Source organism: Alternaria ventricosa (assembly GCF_023758065.1).
Source record: "Alternaria ventricosa strain BMP 2768 chromosome Unknown scaffold_18, whole genome shotgun sequence".
Taxonomy (NCBI): Eukaryota; Fungi; Ascomycota; class Dothideomycetes; order Pleosporales; family Pleosporaceae; genus Alternaria; species Alternaria ventricosa.
In genome coordinates, this window is record NW_026055698.1 from 608,480 (window position 1) to 621,233 (window position 12,754).

At 53.8% G+C, this 12,754-nt stretch overlaps 2 protein-coding genes across 2 annotated transcripts; both read right to left on the bottom strand.

The window, feature by feature from the left end:
- Window positions 1-509: 509 nt before the first annotated feature.
- J4E93_008900 (uncharacterized protein) lies at window positions 510-2,440 on the bottom strand (the record flags this gene model as incomplete). The annotated part of the gene is made up of 5 exons (XM_049346797.1): window positions 510-894; window positions 944-1,681; window positions 1,731-2,007; window positions 2,062-2,129; window positions 2,187-2,440. 5 exons carry the CDS (start codon window positions 2,438-2,440, stop codon window positions 510-512), a joined length of 1,722 nt encoding a protein of 573 aa, XP_049196217.1.
- Window positions 2,441-6,421: 3,981 nt separating this feature from the next.
- J4E93_008901 (uncharacterized protein) lies at window positions 6,422-7,987 on the bottom strand (the record flags this gene model as incomplete). The annotated part of the gene is made up of 1 exon (XM_049346798.1): window positions 6,422-7,987. One exon carries the CDS (start codon window positions 7,985-7,987, stop codon window positions 6,422-6,424), a length of 1,566 nt encoding a protein of 521 aa, XP_049196218.1.
- Between the last annotated feature and the right edge of the window lie 4,767 nt (window positions 7,988-12,754).

A 12,754-nucleotide genomic window follows, 5' to 3' on the forward strand; every position in this document is an offset into this window, starting at 1 on the left:
GCTCTGGAGGCACGTAGACCTGTTTGTGTACTTGGTTTCGTGATGATTCTTAGATACTTGTTCTGAAGAACATGTGCAGGCAATGTTTCAGCGCTGCAAAGGCCAGGAGAGATCCGTCTGAGGATGGGTAATAGTAACAAAGGAAATGAATGAGCTCGCGAGGCAGCCTTCTTTGGACTGCACAACGCTCGCCGTAGACAAGATGGGTATCCAATAATCCCTATCAAGAAATGTGAACTTTTGTCCGGGCCCACAGCTCCGCGACAAGGGGTATAGAAAAGAAACGGGGAGACACCCCAAAGATCAGATGCAGACTGTTGCCGCTGTGCAAAAATTCCGAGAGTGATGCAGGCCAAATGGAATCGCTCGAACGCCCCGGAAATGGAAAAGGACCAAACGCCAATGCTGTGGGGATCCAATGCCATGCAGCAATCATCCATAACGCCGTGAATCAATCCGCCATGAGTTAGTTTAGTTTCGTTATAGTGTTGGTTGTTCGTTGTGCAGGCTTAGTATGAAGCCATGCGACGGGAAGCGGCGGTAACACGTCCGACTTCCAAAGAGTCATTGCCGAGGGCGAAGATGTTGTTTCCAGATCTTGACCGGCCCATGGCTGTAGGGCTGTCTTCCATCTGGCAGTGCTGTCCAAAGGTAAAGGTAGTAGCACGGTTGAGTTTGGCACGCGACTTGAACTTGAGTTTGTTGAGGCCACGTTCACATGACTGCTCATGCTCTTTGGCATCCATGCGAAGGTAGTTTTGGGGATAGCAGCGTGTGGCGTGTGCGTGGTAGAAGGAGCTGTATCCGCCATCGAGGATGTATACTTCAGGGAATGACAGATGAGGGTATTGATGCGCGTTCTCCTTGCGATCTTGCGAGCGAACAAACTTGGCCCTGATGTTGTCAGTGAATGGACCAAAGCAGGAAGATGAGATGAACTTACATCAGAGGAGCACGGTGGGCAGAGTACTCGCAGTGAAGCACCAACAAAGTGTTCTCGCTTGACGGGGCCTGGAAGAGACGCTCGGCAAGCTTCTCCTTGTCACAGAAGTTCAATGCACCTTCAATGTGTCCACCATTGTATTCGTACTCGAAGCGGCAGTCAATGACGACCTTGTTGTCATACAAGTGATCATAAGCACCATCCAGCACCTCAACCAATGTCTCGTGGGTGATACGAGGGAGGCTCTCTGGCTCAGCAGTGGTGAAGTGGGGAAGCTTGAGAGTGTTGGCATCATCGACATCCATCACAGACTGGAGCCCGCTGGGCTGGTAGTCATCCTGTTCTTGCTTGGCATTCATCACTTCACCGGGGCTTTCGAACATGCTCAACGATCTGCGGAACTTGCTGGGACGACGAGAAGGAGGACCGGCGGGCTTCCTGACGGCGGCGAGGGGAGAACCATTGGCACGGGCTGCAGTAGAGTTGAGAGAGAAAGGCTTGGGTTTCGAGGCGAAGAGAGAGCCATTGGAAGTGGGACGACGTTCTTGGGGAGGCGAAGCAGTGAAGCACTCGTCCAAGCTGAGTGAAGACGAGTTCCGGGTGAAGTCACCGCAGCCAAACTGGAAGGCGGGCAGCGGAGTGCTCGAAGGCTTGTCTTGGTCCTTGAACGACACAGAGTTAGTGGAGTAGTTCTTGTGGCGCGCGAGAGAGGGCCTGAGCAGATTGGACTTTCGGCGGCTATGGATTGTTAGCATGGACTGGAGAAGTGAGGGGTTGGTGTACTGACTCAGCGGCCGAAAGAGGTCGGGGAACCTCGAGCGAGGGCGTAGAGTATGTGGGTGGGGTGGGGAGCTCGTCACATGGAGTGAGCATGTCGCTGTCGGAGCCGGGGGTCACCTCTGGGGAGGGAGAGGGCAGGGGCAGGCAGCGGTCGTTGATGAAGCTGAAGGGGGCCTTGTGGGGAAGAGGCGAGATGTCCATGGAGTCTGGTGCAAAGCCGGGCGAGGACGAGGGAATTGGCGGAGTCGTAACGCCTTCCCATCGAGTCAATGGGGTCGTGGTTTCTGTTTGGACCTGTTAGCCCTTGTACTCGCAGTTTGGAGTGTGCAGCCACTTACCCCGAGTGTCGATCTGGTGAAAGAGATTCGACGTGAAGAGCGACCGACGCGGCGTGGCGAGCTGGGGGCTGAAACAAGCGCGTTAGTGTGCTGCCAATATCAAAGGGACAAAGGAGGGATTGTACCTCTGATCCATGTGCAGGTTGCTCGACATGTCGGCGGCCAGGCTGGTCGTGGGTGAGGAGCCTCGCATGGGCTGCAGGGTGAAGTAGTCTCCCCCACTCTTCTTCATGCTGAGGTCGCGGAAGTTGAAGCTCTTGGGGCCCAGGCTGTGTGCTCCTCCAAACAGCGGCTTCGACTGCGGCAGGTCACGGCGGTATCCCCAGGGGCCGGGGATGGGCGGCGGGTGCATGGCGGCGAGCGGCGAGGACATCTCCATGGTGGATTGGTTTCGTCTTGGTCGTGGCTATCGTCGTACCGGGCAACGGGCGGAGCGAGCGTTTGCACGTCGGGTCTGGAGTGATGTCGGACGGGAGGATGCAATACTGGCGATAAGCATACAAGACAGGAAAGCTAATTCCAATCTCTAAGATGCTGGTGGTGATGGTGTCGATGTCGGTAGAGATGCTACAGGCGGGCTCGGGACATGGGCGAGGCTGAGGCTGAGAGGCTCCGGGAGAGGGTCGGCAGGTGGATGGTGAACGAGGTAGCTCTTGCCGTTGTGATACTGGCGATAACCGTCGTCCAAGATCCGCTCAGCCAACTTAAGAGGGGATTGGGCCTTCTTGGGGACGAGAAGGGTAGAGAAGAGAGAAGCGGAGCCCGGTCACGCACTGGATTTGAGCATGCCGTGGTTGCTGGGGTAGCCCGCTGCTGGGCCAGGTTAGGGCCGACGACCAGGGCGTGGGCTTGAGAGCTAGGCGCTTGCACACACCGGAGGCCTCACTGCTCAGCACGGGACAAAGAATACTGGGGACTGGAGTTTGCTTGCCCGGCTATGCACCCACGCCCAAGCGGTGCTGTTGATCCGCAGCCTCTAATTCCGCCGCAGGTACACCGGCCCATGATTTGATCGCGATCCCACGCGTAGGCTGTCGCGTAGTCGCCGTGCAGCTGCAGCTAAGTCGCGCTGCACGCCCGTAAACAACCGTTCGCAGCTGTTCCACCTCGCGCGGTACCCATAGAATAGCAGCACGGCATGGCACCACGGCCACACTGCTCCAACGCGCGCTGCTTCAGTCCGGCCTCGATCTCAGATAAAGCTCGACAAAGCAGCCAAAGCGCACTCCTGCCATGGTTGCCAGAGAAGCAATTGCCTAGCTCGGCACGGGTCAGACGCAAGCGGAATGGATGCTCCCTGTAGGCCCAGCACGATACGTGAAACCATACGTTCGCTCTCCGCCTAAACTCGCGCCGCCGAGAGAATTTCTCCCTTCGGAGTGGTTCTGCGTGGGCTGCGTGGAGCGTCTAGCCGTCCTGCGTAACGTAGAATCCGTCTCCCAGGGAAACCAGCTGCACTCGCTACCGAACGGCCACCCCTCGCTGCCCACCGTGTACACTATCGTGACTATTCGATTCTATGCACGCTACGGCAGAGCGCTGGCTAGATTCGGCATCATCTACCCCATCTCCAGCCTTGCTCACGACGCGCGACATGTTTTGATCAGGCAAGCTCGGTCTATATCTGCGCATACTTTCGTCATCGTACGGCCCAGCGACGAGGCTTGGCGTCGCTGCCAGGGAACCGCCTCGCTGTAACATGGCTTGCACGCGTCTTGATTGGCTGCCTCCTCTTGCGGCGACTCATTGGGCGAGCGGGAGATTTTCACACTGTATTCGGTGCAGCGAGACCGACGTCGCAGGCGCCGCTGGCTTGACGACGTGAGCTCACCCCGGCCCGTTCGCCCTCTGATCCCCTTAGCCCTAAGCGGCTGCATAAAACAGGAATGGCTCCATCCAACGCGCTACCGCTCTAGTCCCGTGCTCGCGATCGAGCTCTCCCCTCTGGGATCGCGATGGCGACATGTTGCAAACGTCATAGGCAATAAGGCTGAGATGAACTGCCAACTTTGCTATTCTCGGCCGCCTGTTTGCGCCTACTGCTGCAAACCAGTTCAGACAACTGTCGACCTGTCGACCACCGACCCTCGCTAAGAGCCGCAACCTCATCACAATAACAACACTCGTCAGCGCAGACCCCATCATGGCTTACGGAGAGGCCGGGGGCCGCTGTCATAGTTGCTGTGGTGCCATTTAGAGGCGAGCTGAGTCGCTGTTCGAGAACGGCGGCTCTGCCCACCACACCTCTGCACAAAACCTTCATAACCGGCACACAATCGGCTGGACCCCACCACCAACGGGCTGACCCCTCCTTTTGTGGACCGCCAGACACACGACAAGCCTTCGCACGGCCAGCCTGTGGCGCTTGTTGCAAGCGCCTCGAAAAACCAGCGTCTCGTCGCCAGGTGCGACGCGTCAAGCTTCGTATACACAAACAACCGACTTCGCGCCATCACCTGACCTAAATGGGTGAAGGCGAGTCTCACCACAGGGTCTGCGTCATATACCCCAGACCTCGGGACCCGCTTCACGACGCCGCCAGAGGAGGCCTCGCGTTTCGAGACCCTGAAAATCTGCACTCTCGTCACTGGTGGCAGCTTAGCCGTAAACTCTTTGTCATGGTGCCTCAAGTCCATATCGTGTCAGCACCTGGCCGGACGCATCCGACATGATATGCAGTAAGAGCTTCATCATGGTGGACACTCTGTGTGAAGAAAAACTCTGCCCATGATTCTCAAGACACATCGCGGCACATGTTTCGGGCCCGACGGTCACTCACCATGAAAACCCAGACAGCTCCTGGACCTCCTTGAAGCGTTCACCAGTATCAGCCATCTCGGAAATTCAATCCCTTGCGTCGCGTGCATCCCGTTCTCGGCCAGCACGTTGCACATCCGACCCTCTTTCGTGTGACAAAGGATTCACTTATAGTTACTATAGTAATGTACCTCGAGGGTTCGGCGTCCAACAAGAAGCACGGGTTTCACCTCGATGCATGCGGCGCCTTCGCTTGCGGCCTGGCGTTTTCGGAAGGTGCGATTCCTGAGACAACGCGGGACGCTGTGACATGCGCCTTCCCTTTCAGCCTGTGACTGCGGGGACATCCGGTGAGCTTCCGCATCGTCAGATTCAGATTACCACCACAACGAAGGGTGTATTTAAATCTGCAACGCGGTTTCGCCTTCCCGCGGGGTACATCCTCATGATTTTCAAAACATACCCTCGCGCATATCGTCCGTTGCCAATCTTTGCGATTCATCCCTCCGCATGACGGTGTGGTTTTGCCCGGCGCCTTTCGCTTTTGCAACACTGTTGCCATGGCGATGCATGGGGTCAGACGCGCCTCATGTGTACCCAGCCGGTCCCTCTTTGCACAACTCTATCCGTATCCTCCGAACACCCTCAAGAGTCAGTAAATTATGAGCATCCGAGCAAACTTTTCAAAATGTGCAAAAGGGGGTGGAGTTTGTGGCAGAGGCACCGACCATGCAATCTGCGATATCGATAGGAACAACCTCACCGCCTGCTCCTTTTCTTAGTGAACACGGTAGGTAGTAACCTCACAGAGCAAGACTGGGATATTTAATAACTGGTAAGCCCGCTTCATTCTTACTTCAGAGAACTGGCGCTGCACGTTCTTCGTTCTTGCGGATCTAGATCATGTGATTTCACGTTGAGAAATTGCATCGTGACATCGTCGACAGATTGAAGAGGCTCGGGAGTGGTCATCAGGGTCTTTGAGATCGCGTCAATCCTACCCTGGGTTGCCGAAGGTTTGCTTGCGTGGTGTTCTAGTTGAGAGATTGCATCGTCGACAGACCGAAGAAGCTCGGGAGCAGAAATAGCCTGGGAAGGGTCTCGCACCCTGGGATGGCGAAGGTTTGCTTGGGTGGTGTTCTAGTCGTGAGATTGCATCGCATGTCATTTTGAGGAACTACAGCGGTCATCAGGGTCTTGGAGATCACGCCTCTCCCGCCCTGCGATGCTCAAAGTTTATTGAGGTAGTGCTGTAGTCGAGAGATTGCATCGTGAGTGAAATTGAAGAAGCTCGGGAGCGACTGTCAGGGTCCATAAGATCACGTCAATCCCACCCTGGTATGCCGAAAGTTTGCTTAAAATATGTTCTAGATGCCGCAAGAGAAGGGATACAAGCCTCAATGCGACCCGTGGAGTCAAGTTGACATCTCGTTGACATCTCGCTGACATCACCCCCACGAACGAAGCAATCAGACGTCCGGCAAGACAGCGGTACAAATTAAATAATATTGCGCACGATGGTTACAATCTCCCGATGATATGTGTCGAGGCGAAGAACCTCTCGGAATGAACACCTACGGTTACATCGCGCTTCGATACACGTCTAATCCTCCCCGTTATCATGATTGCTCAAGATATGCCTCATACCCAGGCCATCCCTCGCCCTGTCTTCCTGCTCGACCACGCTCAACGGCAATCCCTTACCAATACCACACAACACGAAGGCCGCCCACTTCCACCTGAACGGGTTGATTGCGATGGTGAATACGAACCAGTAGATGAGCTCCGAGTACGTGAAGAAGTCGAAAGCGCCACCAGGAGCCTTGGTCTTGATGAACCGCGTCATGTCGATCCAGCGCTTCATCCACCAAGTACGCGGCCGAGCGAGAGGGTCGACGAGGTACATGAGTAGGAAGCGCGTGTAGATGCCGATGTGATAATTGCCGACAGTTCCGATAGCGTTGACGTAGGTGCAGTTGTTTGCGCAAATGGATGGGTGTTCCGGTGGGAAGACTTGGAGGTACCAATTCGGTGGTTCGTATGGCTCGTTGAAGACCTCATCTGGGAGGAAACCTAAGCTTGGACGCTTGTAACCGGTCGCCATGATGACGATGTCGGCTTCGATCAGTTTCTCGGAACCGGGTCCGTTCTTGGGGACACCTTGTGCGCGCTTGTTGAATTTGATGCCGGTGCCAGACTCGTCGTAGCCCATGATGTCGCCGCGGAGCCATGATGCTTCACCTGAGCGAATGAGGTCAAGAACTGAATCGTTCACCATTGGTGTCTCGGTGAAAAGACCCTTTCCGCTGTTGGGCGCTGGGGAGATGTCGTAGAGATCGCGATAAAAGAAGAGACGTAGGATATACTCCGGAATCCAACTGAAGATGGTCTCCATGCCGAAGATGTTGAAAGCGAGAAGGCTGTCGATGAAAGGGTTTCTCGGGATAATCCATTTCTCGGATCGAGCAAGTACGTTGGCGTGTTCTGCTTCTGCGCTGGCGACGAATTCTAGGGCTTCGACGGCCGAGGCACCGCCGCCTATGATGGCGACCTTCTTTCCTTTGGCGACTTTACCGTCGAGTTGCGAACTGTGCCAGATTTCGCCTTTGAAGTGTTCTTGGCCGGGAAGCGTTGGCATCTTGGGATCACCACATGTCCCAATCGCAGCAATGACGCCATCGAATCGTCCGTGAGAGGGGTCATTGATGATCCATCGTCCATGAGGATCTTTGTACACCTTCTCAACCCGCGTATTGAACTCCGTCTTATTCTCAAGCCCGTATCGTTCCCAAAGCGACCTAATCTGTGATACTATCTGCTGGCGATCCGGATATCCTTGGCTCCAATGCACCGAAGGGTGGAATCGGTACATGAGCGAGTGTATTTGCAGACCAGATGTATTGTTCACCCGGCTCCAGATTCCACCGAGGTTCTTTTTGGATCCGGCTTCGAAGATGCGACAGTCGAAGCCATGACCGACAATGTGCGATGCAGCGGATACGCCTGTTAGACCCGCGCCGATGACTGCAATCTTAGGGCGTACGAGGTTTGCATGTGGTGGTGGTGGTGCTGGCGAGAGCACAAAGTCGAGCACATATTGGATGGCTTCGTATATGAACAGGATGGGGTGAGTGAGGAAATATTTGATGTAACTCATGAAGTAGCCCATCGTGACTGATGGCTTCGTGAAGCAACGGAGATGGAGAGATGAAAGATGGTGGACGGCTGTAGCATCTTGTTATGCATGGCCTTGATTTATTTTACGTGACGTTCAGCTTTTCACACGGGGCCTTGCGGAAACGTGCAGTTTCCGGTGTTGTGTTTCGCATATTACGACTTGTGATGTCACGGTGGACCCGCTGCATTGGTCTGACATGTGAAAGATTGCTGTTGGGCCGCAGCGTTGTTTCCGGCAGCGCAGGCTGAGAGGGCTCGGATTTAACTCATCAGAGAACGGGTAATTGAAAGTATCTTAAATTTTCCAAAAGTCAATCTATTCACGTGTACTGCCATCCGGTAGCGGCCAAAGTCGACCCAACGTGGTGGAACGAATGAGATGCCTCGTCCAGATCGGCGACAGGGATGAGGCGGATGGTGAGGCTTTGAGCTAGGACCTGACGCTAATCCGAAAGCGCGCAGCTCCTTCTCTTCGAGCTCCACCGCTTAGCTCAATCCTTCCCTCCACCACCAACGGTGGCTTTCGTAGCCATGTCGTTCTTCCGGGGTCAACCCGATGTAGAGACGCGCTTATGTACGGCAGTCAACGTTGCGATACAAGCCGGAGATCCGCATCAATTGCAGTCGATTGTGCTGCTGGAGCCAGGCGAAGGCAATGTTTTCCCGCCAGACCATCAAGAGCTCATCCAGTCTTTGCAGCAGAATTATCCTGCAAACAACGAAGGTTCCGAGAAACGTCTCGAGGATCTTGTCAGGCGAGTTGTTACTGAGACTGCGGAGTCTGAGGATGAGGAGGGAAGACCTATACAGTCATGGGGCTCGCTAGTCACCTTCCTTGTTGGATGGATGACCTTTCTACGAGACATGGACGCCGAGAATCTTGTGTTGATATTTGAGCTGATGACAGACCTCCAGTCGTATGTTGATGGAAGAACCATCAAATTACTCCATGCTAACGCGACTCCAGACGAGCAAATAGCGCTTTGCAGCATCCTACTAAAGGCATTCTGATGCTTCCTACCATCATGTACTATGCAAAGGTATTCGCAAGGGTAGCGATTGGATTAGAGAAGAGACCGGACTTGACGATGCATCTCATTACCACCGACGCGGACGAGGATGGCCAAAGCGAGTCATTGCCAGAGAGAGCGGCGAACATCGTACGACAGGCCTTCATCATATGTCTCAACGACCGCAACACTGTACCCGGAGGTATCAAGGACGGTAAGCCTGACGGGAAGAAGGTTGGAATCTACAAGATGGCAAACATATGTTTGAAGACCCTCTTCCAGGCCGATAAGCTGGGGAGCTGCGAGACCATCTTCAACAACATATCGAACTCCTCACCACCATTACACATCTACCCGGCTGCGGAGCGCATCACCTTCCTTTACTACCTCGGGCGGTACCACTTCAGCAACACCAACTTCTACGGCGCTCAGCTCGTTCTGGAGCTAGCATACAGAGGTTGCCACGGGCAGTGTCCAAAGCAACGCCGCTTAATCGCAGTCTGCCTTGTCGCTGCCAACATAATCCTCGGCCGTTTCCCAAGCGAACTCATCTACAATGACCCTGCATGCGTAGGTTTCCGAGAAGTGTTCGAACCGCTTTGTCGTGCGATTCGGAAAGGAGACCTCGAGACATTCCGTCGGATAACGAACCTGGATCTTTCCCATCCAAGCGCGGAGTTTATGATCAAGTACCGTATTTTCTACCCAATCGGCAACTACTGCGAGCCCCTCGTATGGTGGTCACTTCTCCGCAAGGTGTTCATCCTTACCGGAAGCATAGGGGAAGCATCGAAATCGGCTGCTTTGCTCGACCTCAACGCAGCTGTCCATGTATTCCGCTTCCTAGAGGCGCGCTCGCTCATCAGAAACGCCGCAATGGCCGCGCAAGACCGTGGCCCCGGCCGTCGCAACTTTGGTCACATCTACCAAGACCATGCATCAACAACCAAATCAACATACATCGACCCGGACTTTATCGGCATGGAAGGAGTGCAGCCGTATACCCACGAGTATGACATGCTGGAGTTGGAATGCATATGCGGTAGTCTCATCACCCAAGGCTATCTGAATGCGTATATTGCTCAGGCGAAGCAGAAGCTGGCCATCCAAGGTGTGAAGACGGGTAACCTGAGTGCTGGATTCATCAACCCTTGGGAAGTCAACAAGGAGAGGAACAAGGACGAGGTGCTTGGATGGAAGAAAGAAGCTGGAGGCGATGGAGGACAGGTTGTCAGGCTGTCTTCCGCGGCACCGGCTGGCATGTAGAGAAGGTCGCGCATGATACCCTGATACTGAGATTGAATAGGAATATATGCCAGTAAGACTCCATACGTTACTTGCGCTAATATTTCGGATGAGAGTCCAGCCAAGAAGTCCCCAACGCCGATGTTCTTGCAGTACCTGCAAAGCACGAACCCATTCCAACGGCCGTACCGTCAGCACCGTTATTGCCCAACCATCGCCAAAGCGTCAGCACACAACGATGACGGTATTGTTTCGAACCCTCTTGTATTGTACTCTTTTCCCTCGTCGTGGTCTCGGATGATCTACAGTAGAATCGCTGTCATCTGTGTGCTATCAGCACCGCATCGACAAAGTGTACCGCGCATACTCACTGTAGGAATGCTTCCGCGACAGTTTCACGCCTCGGCGTCTAGCGAGCCAAGCCTTGAAAAGGAAACCAACGCAAGGGACCAGTACGACGATTAAAACGCCGAGCAATCCAAAGAGCGCTTCCTTGGACCATTCAGTGTTGATGATGGAATCATCTCGTGTAGATGCGACGGAAGGGACGACTGCGTGTGATTAAGACCATGCAGGCTGGTGTATTCGCCGAGCGACCTACTTGTTGGAGCTTTTGCCGACATTTGCACTGATCATGTGTCGAATTGTCACCGAAGGACTCTAGACTGGACGCCAACAAAACTGGCTGCTGGTAGGGGTGAAGTGGAATTCGAAGGCCAAGACGTCGATTGCTATTGAGGGTGAAGACTGAGGAAGTGATTGGGAGCTTGGAAGGCTGAACAGACAGTAGAAGGAAAGGAGAATGCGACCACGTTCAGTTCTTCACCAGATCCCCATCTCAGAGGTGCGATTTCCCAAAGCGGAAGAGATCAACTTATGTGTACGCAGGGATTAATGTTCGCTAAAGAGGCGCAGCGATGCCACGTTGCAAGCGAAACAACACAAAATTGCTAGGAGCGGTACATGATCGCGATGTTCTCCAACTTGCGCGCCGTCTGGGGCAGTGAATAAAACTGACTTCGAAGTGTAGCAAATGCGATTATATATGTTAAAACTTGCAGTCCTTCCACATACGACCATAGGATCATGAAAATTAGGCTTCCCGTCCGCTCAGCCATATACAAGCATGATACCGGCGGATTAGTAGTTAGGTGGGTGACCACTAGCGAATCCCCGCTGTTGTATGTTTTTGGCCTTCTTTTTGCCCACTCGAGCGCTTCTTTTTTGCCCACGCCGTATACATACATACCAGTCACTGTCACAGGCAAGGTTGCATACTCTTTTTTGTTGTGCGGAGTCAGTGTATGGCCGTCCGCGTCCTTGAAGCTGCGATCGAACGCCACCGGGGATGGCGTAGTCCTCTTCTATCCATCATCAGCCACCCCTTCCTTCAGATCCCCAGGCTGCAAAGCAAAGCCTAATATGGAACAAAGCACGATTGAGGATGAGAAGCAAGATGCCATTCAATGGTCCAAACCGATCCCCGTCGAGCAGTTCAACGACCCCGCTTTCATGAATAGAAACGCCGACGATGAGGAGCCAAGTTTTGGGGGCAACGGCACTTTGGAGATTCTACAGGTTATACAATTACTGGAGAGAGCTGGCATTACCTGCTGTATAGTTGGCATATCCGCTCTGATCTACTACGGCGCCGCGAGGGGACGCAGGGTAAGCTCGAAATGACGATCCGTTGTCCGCATTGTTTCAATCGTTGCATTGCTGACCGAAACTATTAGGACTGGGAGGTATGCGTGCCTACAGAGAAGCTCAAAGATGCGTCCGCACTTCTGAACTCAGTAGACACCTACGAAACTTATCCACCTCGCCCACCGGGTATGCAATCATTACTCCACACTTTCCCACGATTCAAAATCGTACGCAAAGCTATGTGCTTCACCCTGATCCCCTCGGACGACGCGCATATCCACTGCATATCTGCCAACATCGAGCGTAGCCAAATGGATCTACCTTACCCGACACTAGAGGTGTTCGCACAGAGTCTTCTCGACACCAACGATATGGTCGCACTCACGGATCTCATAGATGGCATGAATCTGACTGAACAATGGGGTTTAGATCATCTGAAACTTCAAGGCGAGAATGATTTAGCGTGGGTATTGCGAAAGAATGAGAAGATCCGAGCTTCAGTTCCACTCACCTTCACCTCGTGTCTCCGGGAACTTCCAATTAAACCCATCAACCTGAAAGAGACTTGGGTTGAGATTGTCCGAACCAAAGAGCGTCGTATTGGGGAGGAATTGGCAGGGGCGGACTTGGCCACGCGGTTCCGTGGTCGGGCATCCCCGGATCCGAGGACCAGAGAGAGGTGCGACGCGTAAAGTGATAACAATTCCTTTGCTGCTAAGATTGGTGTTTTAGATTCGGAGAAGCACTGGGCAGGCTGAGGCCCTTCAACAAACGACGACGATGGTATTGCCTTGACTTCTTTTGAACCTCCACTGGTTTCTTAACGATAGTCCCTTGGTAGCCGCATTAAGATGTCT